At 36.0% G+C, this 13,940-nt stretch overlaps 1 protein-coding gene across 4 annotated transcripts in view; it reads left to right on the forward strand.

Annotated features, from left to right (window-relative positions):
• The window catches only part of ATG5 (autophagy related 5), a 127,662-nt gene extending 117,845 nt beyond the window's left edge, over positions 1-9,817 (forward strand). For 3 of the 4 annotated variants that reach the window (XM_077902918.1, XM_077902920.1, XM_077902921.1), the window contains one exon: positions 7,599-9,817. In XM_077902918.1, coding sequence (XP_077759044.1) covers positions 7,599-7,735 — 137 coding nt within the window. In that variant the 3' untranslated portion in view covers positions 7,736-9,817. The remainder of the gene's footprint in view (positions 1-7,598) is intronic. The other variant, XM_077902922.1, reaches the window with a different exon arrangement.
• The last annotated feature ends 4,123 nt before the right edge of the window (positions 9,818-13,940 follow it).

Genomic DNA, 13,940 nt, shown 5'->3' on the forward strand with positions numbered 1-13,940 from the left:
ACCGATATTTTCAAAGTTTTATTTTGTTTTTTAAGTTTAAATTTCTAGCTGAGTGAAGTAAGTCAGTCGGAGAAGGACAAACATTATATGTTCTCATTCATGTGGGGAATATAAATAATAGTGAAAGGGAATATAAGGGAAGGGAGAAGAAATGTGTGGGCAATATCAGAAAGGGAGACATAACGTAAAGACTGCTAACTCTGGGAAACGAACTAGGGGTGGTAGAAGGGGAGGAGGGTGGGGGGTGGGAGTGATTGGGTGACGGGCACTGGGGGTTATTCTGTATGTTGGTAAATTGAACACCAATAAAAAAAAAATCTTAAAAAAAAAGTTTAAATTTCTAACTTTTATCACACTTTTATCTACCAGGAGACTTGAAATCAGTTTATTAAAATCATCTTACAGTCTCTAAACTCAATACAGTTTTCTTTTTATTGTTGTAGCAAATTATGGGGTTTTTTTGGTGTGAATTTTGGTTTATGTCCTCATTCAGAGATACAACGATTATAAGCAAAAGGCAGTGAGAGAATTAACATGGACATATTTTGAAAATCTTGTTTGTGATGTTAAGAGCCAAGACTCTGGATATATTTGGGGCAGACATAATTTTTAAAATACACAAAATATAAAAAGTACACATGGACAGAGATCTGTGGTCTGTATTAACTGTGATATTACATGTTCATTAAGACCTGTACTGCTAAGTGAGTATAAATCCGGAAGAAGTTAATGTAAGTATTTTTAAATGGGTTTGTATTTCTCTGATAAACAGCCCTCTCCTTCTGTTTGTGATCATAGGATAAAAGCTCTGTAAGCTTGTATATGTTCATTTTTACTGCTACATCATGTAGTGTGCTCTTAAGATTGAGATCTCATTCCCCAGGAAGCATTTCTGTCCAAGATTAATTGCCCTTTTAAAATCAGCGTTTGATGTATTCCTTCAGCTATATCCTGGCTTGGTTTAACCCTCTTTGACCTGACCTCACTGACTATTACTGCTGAGGCTGAGTCAAAATCCTTCACCATGATGTATGCACTTCAGATTTCTGCCTGTGGTTTTTCGTGTCGATGGATTCAATTAGTTGGTGTTTTACTAATGAACATATTAGAGGTTAAAGAATTTGTCAGACAGAACAAAATTGTTCAGACTAGTGGTAGTTCAAAAGCTCATCTTTTCCTTTCTTTAAGACTTTCAGAAGTACTAAGTATTTGTCCAGTTTTATCTTCAGCACCTCACACATTCCAAGATAAGTTGTTTTCTGCTGAATTATACAATATAAATGTGAAACCACAAAGTTAAACACAATGGTTACAGCATTTGGCCTTGGATTTCTACAATTTCATAGCTCATGTTCATGTTATGAGCTAAAAAGCTAATTAAACTGAAATATTCGGATTAAAGGATACCTTTGAAGATACACCATCCATTTCTGTAGCTTCCTTTTAAATTCAAGATTTCACATATGTAGTATACTTATTAATAGTAAAAATGAAACTCATGCATCTCTCTGGAAACTCAGCTAACCTATTTTTAAGGACATTTAGGACATATTCCTTATTGAAAATTAACCAAAAAAATAAGAAATAAAATGTAGATCAAGATGGGAAGATTTGAGCCATTGCTAATAGAAATCTCTGAAAGGCAAATTCCTCACATATTGTCAGTTCTCAAATAATGATATATTTTTAGATCTATAACAAAGATCCTGGAAGTTTTTTTTCCCCCCTACCTGAATATTCTCCTCTTTAAAAAAGAAGAACATTACCTAAGTCTACTAGGTAACAATAGTACAGCAGGGCTCATTTGACTTGTTAGTGATATGCTTTAGTAAATATACATGTTGAGAGCAGTACTAATTTAATTCAGAGGGTTTACAGTGCTTAAGAAATTTTTTAAACTGTCATTCATTCTGTTTGCATAATAATTGAGTCTTTCGGTTTTTGCTGTAGTCTTTCTTTTTTTTGTTGTTGTTTTAGTACATTCATAAAATTCATGTGCCACACTGCATAATAATGAGACTGAGTAATTTAGAGTGTATATTAACATTAGGCCAAATTCTCACAGCCCTTTGCATGCCAATCACATAATTGAATCCGTGGTTTTTATATGTCTTTTGATACTGCTAGTACTGAAAGAATTACCTTATTCCCATAACTTTGTATACGGGAAAAGAATTACATTGAGTGTTTACTTTTTGTTACTAAACCATGATGTTTTAAAAACTAGTCTTTTGTCTTCACTTACTCTCTAATATTTTCAATAGTTTTGTGTTTTTAGGGAGTGAGTCACTAATTTCACTGGGTACGTGCTCTACTTGGATATCCCACTTAATCTCCATGCAACCCTGGAGAATTAGAATTCTTTATCCACAGTATGAGAGGAGGAAACTGAGACCCAGAAGATTAAGTGATTTGCCTAAGAATTCAAAACTAGTGAATTGTGCTAATTTGAACTCTGAAAGAAATATTTTGCTGTTTAAGCATAAAAGACTCATAATAAAACTGTAAGACATATTAGTGATCCTCTATTCTAGAACATGGTTTACAAACTGACCCATAGAGTCATATTGAGAATTAACTATGGGTTGTTAGTTCACTTAAGTCAGCAAGTACCAGGATTTGGGAGACCAAGATCAACCAAGCTGCCCCACCCTCCTCTGTGTTATATATACTGGGTTTCTGCATAAGATTTTGTTTAAGGAAAAATTCTATACTCTTAATATCATAAGATTTATTCAAGGGAACATTTATCCAAGAGATTGATTTAGAAGGTCTGGAGAGGAGCCCAGCTTGGTTGAGCATGTGCCTTAGGCTCAGGTCATGATCGGGGGAGGGGGGGGTCCTGGGATCAAGTCCTGCATCAAGCTCCCCCTAGGGAGCCTGCTTCTTCCTCTGCCTATGTCTCTGCCCCTGTCTTTCATGAATAAATAAATAAAATCTTTAAAAAAATAAAATAAAATAAAAATCCCAAATGATTCTGATCATCAGCCAGACTTGCAAACCATGGATCTACACCAACTTCTTCATTTTACATATAATGAGACCCTCTGAAAGAGATCTGAGGCCTGCTCAGAGTCCTTTATTACCATAATGGGAATTCACCTTGCCTGCCTCCTGTTTCATCTTTCAGTAGCACCTTGTTAACCAGCAATGCAGAGTTGGCCCTTGTTCCTTTATTATTTTTTATCTTTTTATTAGTTTTAAATTTTCATTTATTTTTTTTTAGGGAGCATACAGAGGGAGAGGTTTAGAGAGAGAATCCCAAGGAGGCTCCACACCCGCAGCTTGGAGTTGACACAGAGCTCAGTCTTACGACTCAGATCATGACCTGAGCCAAAACCGAAAGTTGGACACTCAACCAACTTGAGCTGCCCAGGCACCCTATGTCTCACTTATATTATATATATATCATTATTTTACATATACACAAGAAGTTACTGTTGTTTTAAGTTCATAATTTTCATTAATGACTTGTGTAGCGAATGCAGATTTTCTTTTTTGCTTCCACATGTAATTCTAACTGTTCTAATCATACAACCAATATCTATCTGAATATATTTTTCTTAAAATGTCACAGAACTCTAAAAGTGTTCACTTTTTAGGTATTAGTATTGGGTTTTATTAGGCTGTTGGTGATAATACAAAAGCATATGATACATTTATAAGTAAGATGAATATAAGACATGAAATTTTATTATATCCTTTGTGTTGATATATGACCTCTTCAGGTTTAATATCTAACTCTTCAAGTGAATTGAATTCCTCCTCTACCTAATGAAAATAGTGTCTCCGCCTTTATTTTCTGTCCTTTTCCTTGCTTTTTAAGCCCAAAGTATTTATTAATGACTATCCTTATTTTTACAAGATGAATTAAAATAATTAGGTTTAAAATTGCTACGTGGACATTTTACAAAATAATGATGCTTCCTTTTCAAAGCTGTCAAGGTTGAGAAAGGCACAGACTATCCAGATTAAATATGAAATATGAACTATGAAAACTAAATGCAATGTGTGATTCCTGGACTGGATCCCAGATAGGAAAAAGAAAGAATTGGGATAATTGATAAAATTTGAAATGATTACACCATAGTATTTTGTAATTTTTTTATTTTGATGACTGTATTATAGTCATGTAAAAGAATATTAGCAGGTTCACACTGACATTTAGGGGGGGAAGGGCTCAATATTTCTAATTTACTCAAATGATTCAGAAAATAATTATATACATACAGAATGATAAAGCATGTGGGACAAAATGTAAGCAGTTGATGAATCTGGGTGAAGGGAAATTCCTTGTACTATTCTTGCAACTTTTCCAGAAGTTTGAAATTATATCAAAATCAGAGTTAGCCCCCCAAAGTGCTGTATGAGGGAATTTCATATAGAACTAGTTCACTTGATTACTGTCTCAAATGTTTGCCTACTTTAAAGCATCAAACTACTTTTTTAAAAAATATGAGTGGGTGAGGTGTGGTATAACTTCTTTCTCCTGAGTCATTTGCTTTGTAGTGATGTATTTCTTATTCCCAAGTATTAAATTCTAGATTCCCATTTTGAAACACAAAGACATATTTACCAAAAACATGATTTACTTTAACAATATCATCAAGTGTTTCCTTTCAACTGTTAGAAAAACAAGAAACATCTTGCTAATTCTTTGCTGCTTCGTTTTGTTAATTCTGATATTACCAAAATGTCTAGTCATGCTCTGTTGTTCTTTATGGTAGCATGAGTAGGTAATAGCATATATACTTTTTGGCTTATCTAGAAACATTTTGATTTTTTCTTGATTTAATAACCAAAACAGTTTTATAGGTAGAGCTCATTTACTTAGTAGTACCAGCCATCAGAAACTATTCTCTAGACATTCATTTTGGGAGTGCCTGGGTGGCTCAGTCAGTTAAGTGTCTACCTTCAACTCAGGTCGTGATCCCAGGGTCCTGGAATCCAGTCCCCCATCGGGTTCTCTGCTCTTCAGAGAGCTTGCTTCTCCTTCTTTCCCTGCCTCCCTCTCTCTCTCCCTCTCTCTCTCTCTCTCTCTCATAAATAAGTAAAATCTTTAAAGATAATAAATAAGCATTCATCCTGGCAATGCCTTCTACCAGCAACAAGATTATCCATGCTCTGAAAACATTTGTTGACAAATTATGAGGTGTCGGGCACCATGCTGGGCACTGGAAACATAGTGATGAATAAGAGGGAAATTTAGTTAACAGTTCCAAGGGAACTGCTGTTCCATTCTAAGAATTCCTCTGGTGGCTATAGTGTTAATGGAGGAAGTCCGAAAACAAGAAAGATAAAGGTACACAGATGAAGTATTTGGATAAATGTAGGCAGTGACAAAATTTATATTTAAAATGTTAAAATATTGTGTTGGGGAATATGACAGTCCTAGGTGCATTTCCATAGTTGTCTTAGTGACACTTTTATGTTACATATTAAAAATGGCCCCAGTTTAAAGCAGGGAATCAGTGCCTATTCAGGTCTCTGATAACGTGATTTATTAGCTTTGTTATAAAAGATATTTGAATAGTGCTTATGTTCTCCACCTATATTGTACAAATCAGACTCCCACTCCCATCAGTCCTTTTTGTAACAAGAGTGATCTTTTGCCTTTCAAACACATTATGCATGAGTGGATTGTATGCCATATTGTATTTGCACTCATGTTTAAATATTGCTCTAGGCACCAGATTTTGGATACCGAGTTGAGACTTGTTTCTTATACTCTATTTCAGAGTATCCAAAGGTAAACTCTGGCTTAAGGAAAAATTTTACAGATAAGGAACTCTTACACCACTGCTCTTTCATTTTTGACTCAGTGCTAAGTAGGAGGAAGATTCTGAGAATATTAAAATATTTCAAAGAAATATACATAAGAATATGAAGAGAACTATACCGGAAATGTTTTCAAATGTTCTAAGAAAGATTTAATGCAGTGAAACCTTGGCAATCTAGAACTTACAGAGAGTGAATCATTCCAGATAGCTGAGGGTTTATCCATTTGAATACCAGCAATTTAAAATATTCTCAGAGTACTAATACCATGCTTTCTATAGTATTCAGTATATTGCTTAATCTTTTATTTATAGATGATTCCCATCCTTATGAAAATTAGTCATTGTATTAGCACAGTGATCACTGCTGTGTATAAAAGTATGTGCCGATACAACAAAGATTGTCAGAAAAATCAAAACAACGAAAGCACTTTTTTAAAAAGGTGAGAAGTATTATGAGGTGATGTCTTTTTCCAAAATTGTTTTAAAGAATAGCAGTGATTCAGGGGTTTGTTTTGGGACTTCTGCTTGGTTATGTTTGGGATCAGTAGTATGTTTGTTTGTTTTGTATATTTGGCATGATTTTATCAATTCTTTGTAGTGTTCCTATGTCTTCTCTTATTGTCAGTCTGTTGACTGTCATCTCCCAGGACTTGTGCTGCCTCTAACGGGGAGTTTAAGCATTTCTTTAAAAGGGTCTCGTTTCAGGGGCCAGCCACGTTATTATCACCATACATCATCAGCCCATTTTGCCTGGTCATTAGAGCACTTGGATGAATAGAGCAGAAAGGGGAAAGGATGGTATTACCCTCTCATTCAGTTCCATGAGCCTCCCTGTTTCCCTGTCTCTTGTCTCCAGGAAGCTGAGAGGTTCAGACATTTTATTTTGGAGAGATTAAGAGAGACAAACCAAGAAGCATGCTGGAGGAGTGACACAAAGTTTCTTGAAGGTTCTGTTTTGTTTTGCTTTCGAAAAAGGAATTTGGTTTTGCTTTCTTTGTTTTCCTATGACAACCAAGGAAATGGTTAGGAGAGAGCTGCTGCTCACTTTACCATAAAAGTTGTCAGTACATCATATCAGAATTCTAAAAGACACACAATTCACCTTAAATCTGTAATAAAATTTGAATTTGAAAGAAAAGTCTGATTTGCAGCACTCTTTTAATTAGTGAATGGGTGTTAACAGAAATCAATCAGTTTTCGTGACTCTAAGACAGGAATTCTGAGTCAGACTCTTAGTTCCTTCTCGTTAAAACTGTTACTGTATGTCTCTAAAACTTTCTGGTATGTATTTGAACAACTTGATTGAAATTAACCTGTAGCTCCCATCTGTTCCATTAAATATCTTCCTAAATACTGATCTTATTCTTGGTGATTTCTAGTCATATTTCTATTTTATATTTTAAATATGTATTGACCTACTTCATATACCTGTCATATTTAATAACCATATAGTTTTTAATGTGTAACTAAAATAAATTTTGGTCAGTGGGTACATGGGCTGTTTTCTCCACTATAGTTTCATTAACGTCAATCTTAGGTAAGCACAGTAATTAAGAAAGAATGAATACTTTCACATATAGCAACAGAATTTTTATCAGAATTCATTGCAACCCTCAGGTTTCTGTTTTGGGTGATACATATTGCAACATTTGAACTTTCTCCATGTCCACATTTCCTGCTTGGGAGACAGACCAGGTTTAACCTGTTAAAGCTGTTAAACCCATTTACCTCACCACAGATTCTCAAAAGGTATCACAGATTATTATTTCTTCTCTTTTGACCCTTCCTGATTACTGTTGGATTTCTTTTTTGGAATAGATGGGGAAAAAAAGAATCAAGTGATGATTCATGGAATTGAGCCAATGTTGGAAACACCTCTGCAGTGGCTGAGTGAACATCTGAGCTACCCAGATAATTTTCTTCATATTAGTATCATCCCGCAACCAACAGACTGAAGGATCAACTCTATGCCTGAACGGAATCACCCTTAAACAGGATTTACCAGAGCATGTCACCCTTCTGCTTCAATCAGGTTTGGTGGAGGCAACCTGACCAGAAACACTACTGCAAGCCAAACAGGAAGATGATTCCATGTCAGATAAGGGCACTTGGGCTGGTCTTACTTTGCATCACCACTGCTTTCCTCCACTGCCGTCATTAAACCTCAGCTGCGACATGAAAGGCTTCACAGGACCACTGCAAGTCTTCTGTTTTCTTGTAAAATATAATGAAGCCGAAACCTTTGGCCTAAGAAGAAAATGGAAATATGTGCCACTTGATTTGTATTTCTGATTAACAAATAAACAGGGGTATTTCCTAAGGTGACCATGATTGAACTTGAGCTCGAGGGAGTGGAAACATTGGTTTAATTTTCTAGAGAATTAGACTTAAGAAAGTAAAAGAGAAATTCTGTTATCAATAACTTGCAGTAATTTTTTGTAAAAGATCCAATTACAGTAAACCCATCTTTCCTTAATGAAAATTTCCTATGTTTACAGTCTGTCTATTGGTATGCAAACAATCTTGTAACTTTGATAATGAACAGTTGAGAGATTTTTAAATAAAACCTCTAAATATGTTTTGTCATTTAATAACATACAATTTTGTCACTTTTCCAGTACTTTCAGACTCACATACAGTAGATCACTGTTTTTACTCTGTGTTACCATTCAGGCGGGTCGTCATTGACATGGAGTGGATGGAGGGCATAGGATAACTTGTCTCAGGAGCTGTCATAGAATTTCCTGCTGCCAGTTTTTAAATCTATGTTCTTTACATGATAAAGGTATACATGTTATCATTTATCTTTGCTGTTTTATCACTGTAAACCTGTCAAATCATAGTATGTTTAACCATCTGTATAAAGATAATCTTGCATTTTTGGTGGGAAAAAAAAAACGGTCCTTTGCAAGCTAGTGTTTTCCATTGGCTTCAGATCTAATCTTTCACTGTGGCCCCTGGCAGCCAGTCGCTGAAGTCTAAAGATTACCAGTCTCCTGACTGTAGTAGCTTTTCTGTGACTTTACCAAAAATATTCAGAGGTTCCTGGAGTCCTCGTTCAGTATAAGGAAATTTTTGCTGCACTTTATTACCGTGCTGCTGGAACTCTACCAGCTAAACGTATTTGTGCATTACGCTGTGTCTTGTGAGCTAGCTTGCTGTCCATGTGGAATGTCGACCCATTTGAATATGCTACAAAGCATAGTATCACACAATAACAGTCTTAGATTCCATAATAAAAATGAATGTCTTTCCTATAAAAATTGTACGAATGTCGAAGTGAGATCCTTCTAGTGCTCACTGCTTCCTTTTTCCTTTTGTGATTTTTTTCACTGACCAATAATAGTGTATTTCTTCACAGAACAAGATAACGTTAGTCAAAGATGAGATATCTGGAGTGGAATGGATAAGCCTCAATCAAGAGAAACAGGTACCAATATGAGGAAATTCAACCTAATTGGCAAATGTCAGTGAAATGAAAAGTGCCATTTTAGTAAAGGCAGAAAAAAATGACAATATTTGAGTTACTTAAGGACAAAAAACCCACTGACTTGTATTTTTTTTCAAAAGAGATTGATCTGAATATGATTGTTCACATTAAAAGTGTTTATTCGCCTATTCAGTTTGGGGGTTTTCCCCCTTGATGTTTTGACAGACTGAAGTGAGCTTCAGTGAACAAAAGGATCAAAATGCCAGGGAGTGCTAAGCTGTGAAGAAGAAAGTGTGGTAAGAACGGTAAGCCATAGTAGTTTTCCACAGACAAGACTAGTTTGAGGTTTCTGCAGTGGGCTCAAGTGAGCTACTGATCTTTACTTCCAGATTTGAAAGTAAAACTTTATCAAGCCATTGCCCGTTGTTACTTGTCCATTATTACACCAGCATCATAACTGTATTACCCTGCTCTCGTCCCAGGTAAGTCAAGCCCCGATCCCCACAGGAAGAATAAACACAGAAATTCGTGCTGGCTTAAATATCTATTTTTGTTTCTTTTCGTTTGAATATTTAAATTTTATGGTTTATTAAAAAATTAAATAAGATTTTGTGTCTGTCATTATTTCCAGAAGTTGGAAATGAAATTCATATAAAGCAAGTTACCTATTGGGGAAATTATTAAAATTTCCTTAGTCTCACGCTTGTCTGAACGTTTCTCAAAGCAGTAGAAGATATGAGGGGAAAGGAAGAACATATGAAAGAAAACCGGAGAAGGCCACAAATCTCTATATGCTTGTTTATAACTCACTCTTGGTAGTGGACCCCCCACACACACAAGGAAATAAAAATATGTTTTAAAATTATTAACGTTGTTAACTAGGAAGGTATAAATTCAGCCTAAATAAAGTAAATCATTGCTTGTCCGTCATAGTGTTGTCTTTCATTTGGATGGCCTAAGTTCTGACCATGGATGGAATTGAATGACAGGCATCTTCTGTATCTAGAGGCCCAAAGTAGCCTGCTCATAATTAAAGAAAGCTGACTTCCCAGTCTATAGTGTGGTGATGTATAGACCACATCCCAGTTAGTCTAAGGAGGACCCACGAATGCATTTGTCCTGTTCTATTTATCCCCCGTCCAACTGGAAACCAGATAGGAATTGATCATTTGCTTAAAAAGCAATATACAAGATTTGATATTGAATGATAGTGACTTTTAATGGTGACCTTTCTAGCGTGTGTTTATTTTTTATAGGCTATATGAGATAACTTTTTCTTTCAATTTTCAGAAACTTGGTTCATGTGGGTCATGCCAAAGAATGAGTCTCACTTTTTATTTATCATACTGTTGATATTTAGGTCTGAGGTAAGTTGGGTTTCCTGTTAGATGTGCTAACATTGTTGGAATAGAAGTGTAGAATCTTGGCATATGATAGGGAAAAAAATCAAGCGTGATGGTATTTGTAGTCAGTCCTATTTATAATCAGTGGGATGGAATCAGTCAAAATACTTATCTGTCTCTTTTGAGTTCTGTCCTTCTAAGTGTTTTCTAAATATATCCCTTTCCTGGCCTGAAAATATTAAAAATTACCCACAGGGGTCTTGGAGAGAAGAGAAGTATGCCTCTTTTCAAATAATCTGTGATTGACACTTTATAATTTAAAAAATTCATTTACCGTGTAGATTTATTTGACAAAAGAATCCTTAAATTCTCTCAAGTGTGAATTACAAGGTTTTTTTGTGGGTTTTTTTGTTTTGTTTTTAAGATTTATGTATTAGTATGCTCAAGCACAGCAGGAGGAAGGGGCAAAGGGAGAGAGAAATTTAAGCAGATTCTCCCATTGAGGGTGGATCCCAATGCTGGGCTCCATCTCACCACCCTAAGTCTACAACCTAAGCTGAAACTAAGAGTTGGGTGCTTAACTCACTGTGCCACCCAGGTGCCCTACAAAGTTTGCTTCTTTATACTTCCTAGAAGAAGTAATACTACTGTGGAATCTAGTAAGCATAATACAGTAATCATAGAGTGAAAAGGGACTCAGTTTTTAGATCCTTTAAATGTGTTCATTAAGTGTTTAGGTTTTTGAGGACTCAACTATTCTTATTAACTGAGAATATGTTAGAATAATCCACAATGAGATAAAGAGAACTCTAAAGATTTAGGAATGTCAGTCTGCTTTGATATAATAATTGATTCTTTTGAAAGTGATGAATTTGGGCTTTCCCTCTGTGGCATAGTCACACACACACACACACACACACACACACACATACCCTCCCCACCCCACCCCCCACTTCACAAGGATAAATAAAACACAACCAGGCTGTTTCCTCTTTATTTGCCCTGGTTCTTAGCAGAGTGTCTAGCACATAGTTGATGCTTTGCAAATGTTTAATATAAAAAGAAAAAATTAACTCGGGATAATTTAATGACATTTTAAAATCAGTGTTGTATTTTTCTGCTAAGAATACTCACTATAAAAATAGGAAGAACCTAGTCGTTTAGCAATCAACAAAGTACAGTTGGTTTGGGTTTGCATTACTGTGAAGACTTGCTGACTCAAACCAGCTACTTTCAGTAGGAACCACTGTGGATCAGATCCTTGCGTCAGTCCACATTCATTTTAGTTGCAGAGTAGACCACAGGACATAGCTTCTGTTTCTACATCACTCTAATTTAAGCAGCCCCTAAAGCTAGAGCTATTCTCATCAAGCATCTGGACGTATTTATTAATTTTGACCTTTTCATAAATGAGTAGTTTGTGTCTTGCTTTTGCCTCCAGTCTTTACTTCTGAAAATGTAATACATTTTTAGCAAGGGAAACATGTTAGACCTGTGAGCAAGGTAGACTGTTAGGACCTAGAAGAGAAATATATGGGTTTCAGTCTTTTATATTGAGTGAAAGAAGATGTCTACCTGCTTTATAGAGTGTTACTTAGAAAATGCTGATAGCTTTTTGTTGTTGTTCATAACAATTACCATGGTTTATAATAAATATCTGTGTGGAATTTGAGCATGAATTCCGTAAGAGCAGAGACCAGGTAGGTCTGTTTGGCTCAGTATCGTAATCCCAAGACTGAGCAAGACCTGAAACAATGGACTGTACTAAATACTTGTTGAGTAAAAGGAAGAGGCTGTATGCACATCTCTTTTTTAGAGTCCAAAGCACTTTGACATATTAAAGGCACTGAGAAGTTGTAGGGTTATGAGAGCTATTTGATCCAGCATCTCCTAAACTTTTTCATTATGAGATTTTTTTCCCCACAGTACTACATCATATTGAAAACTAAGTGGAAAATGCTACATTGGATCATTAGGTCGAAATGACCTAGAGTTTATAATGGAAGGCTTAGTCGTTCTTTTTGGACAACTCCGTTTGAAAGAAGTTCTCACGCATTTGACTCCACAAACAAAATGTCACTAGCCTGTTCATTGCTTCCTCCAAATATGCCCCCATTTTGTCAGTATTGCTCTCAAAATTCAGTCAGCAAGTGTATAGTGACTATCTAATACATGCCAAAGTATGTGCAGAGAGGATGCAATGGTTTAGAATTCATAATACCAGTATGGAGTGGGTAGTCAGCTGCTCATCCGTGCTGTAGTTTGGCAGGGCACATTCAGACTTGGTTTTAGCAAAAGAACTGGGAACCATCAGTTCTCTTTATAGAATGTTCAAATAAAAAAATTAAAAAAAAAAAGAATGTTCAAATATAAAAACTGAGATAAGTGGTCAACGGATTGGAGACCTACTTCTCAGTCCTTAGGTGTATAAGTAGGAATCAGAGGTGAATAATTGCTCTCAGAGAGCCACCATAAAGCTAGCCCCAAAAAACCACAGAGCTGAAATGTGGCATTCTAGGAAAATAATCACCAACAGCCCCAACAGGAGTGCGTAAGGCATAGCAGAGAAGGCTGGCTTCATGGATAGGTGGTGGCACTACCATGATGTGGCAGGCACTTCTGATTTCTAGGGGGCTACTGTATTTGGGTGGGATGGGATGACTGTCTTTTTGTATTGTCTAGGGGACATTTTCCAAATGACAAGTCATGGTGCTGAAAGCTTATGTCCATTAACTTAAAATGTTGATATTTTTGTTACTCAGAGCTGTTGGCTTTTAGCTTCCTTTTCCAGACATAGTAACTCAGTGATTAACTGTATCTGCTTATGTGCAGGCCTAGGGAAAAATTTCATCCCCTCACTGCTGACCTTTTTCTGGGTATGCCATCCCAACCACACCTCCCTTAAGAATGTGGTCATTCCTAGTGCCCCTATTTCTATAGCTCCTTTTGTCATGGTTTTGAAATGAATGATCATGTAATACAAAATACCAATTTATCCTGCTATCTCTGATCTACTGTGATGATGCTAATATTTCAGTAGTGACAGAGGAAGTTACTGAAGACCTCAGCTGGAGCCAACTTGAGACAAGGGATAGCTAGTGTGTGTGTGTGTGTGTGTGTGTGTGTGTGTGTGTGTGTGTGAGATCACATGCATACATACATTCAAAGATCATGTGGACCAAATGAGGTAAAAGTTAAGTTGCTTTTGGACTATACCATGCTTAAAACATTAGAGTAAAAAAAAAAAAAAAGAAATGCCAGGTAAGTTGCGATTAGCAATAGTTCAACCCAGATGTATGGTAGACATACATCATTCTAGGCAGACCAAAGCCCACACATTAGTCTTTAATAAGAGCATTTAGGACATCTCATTAAAACCAATTCTTA

This window comes from Canis aureus, chromosome 7 (genome assembly GCF_053574225.1).
Source record: "Canis aureus isolate CA01 chromosome 7, VMU_Caureus_v.1.0, whole genome shotgun sequence".
In the NCBI taxonomy this organism is placed as follows: Eukaryota; Metazoa; Chordata; class Mammalia; order Carnivora; family Canidae; genus Canis; species Canis aureus.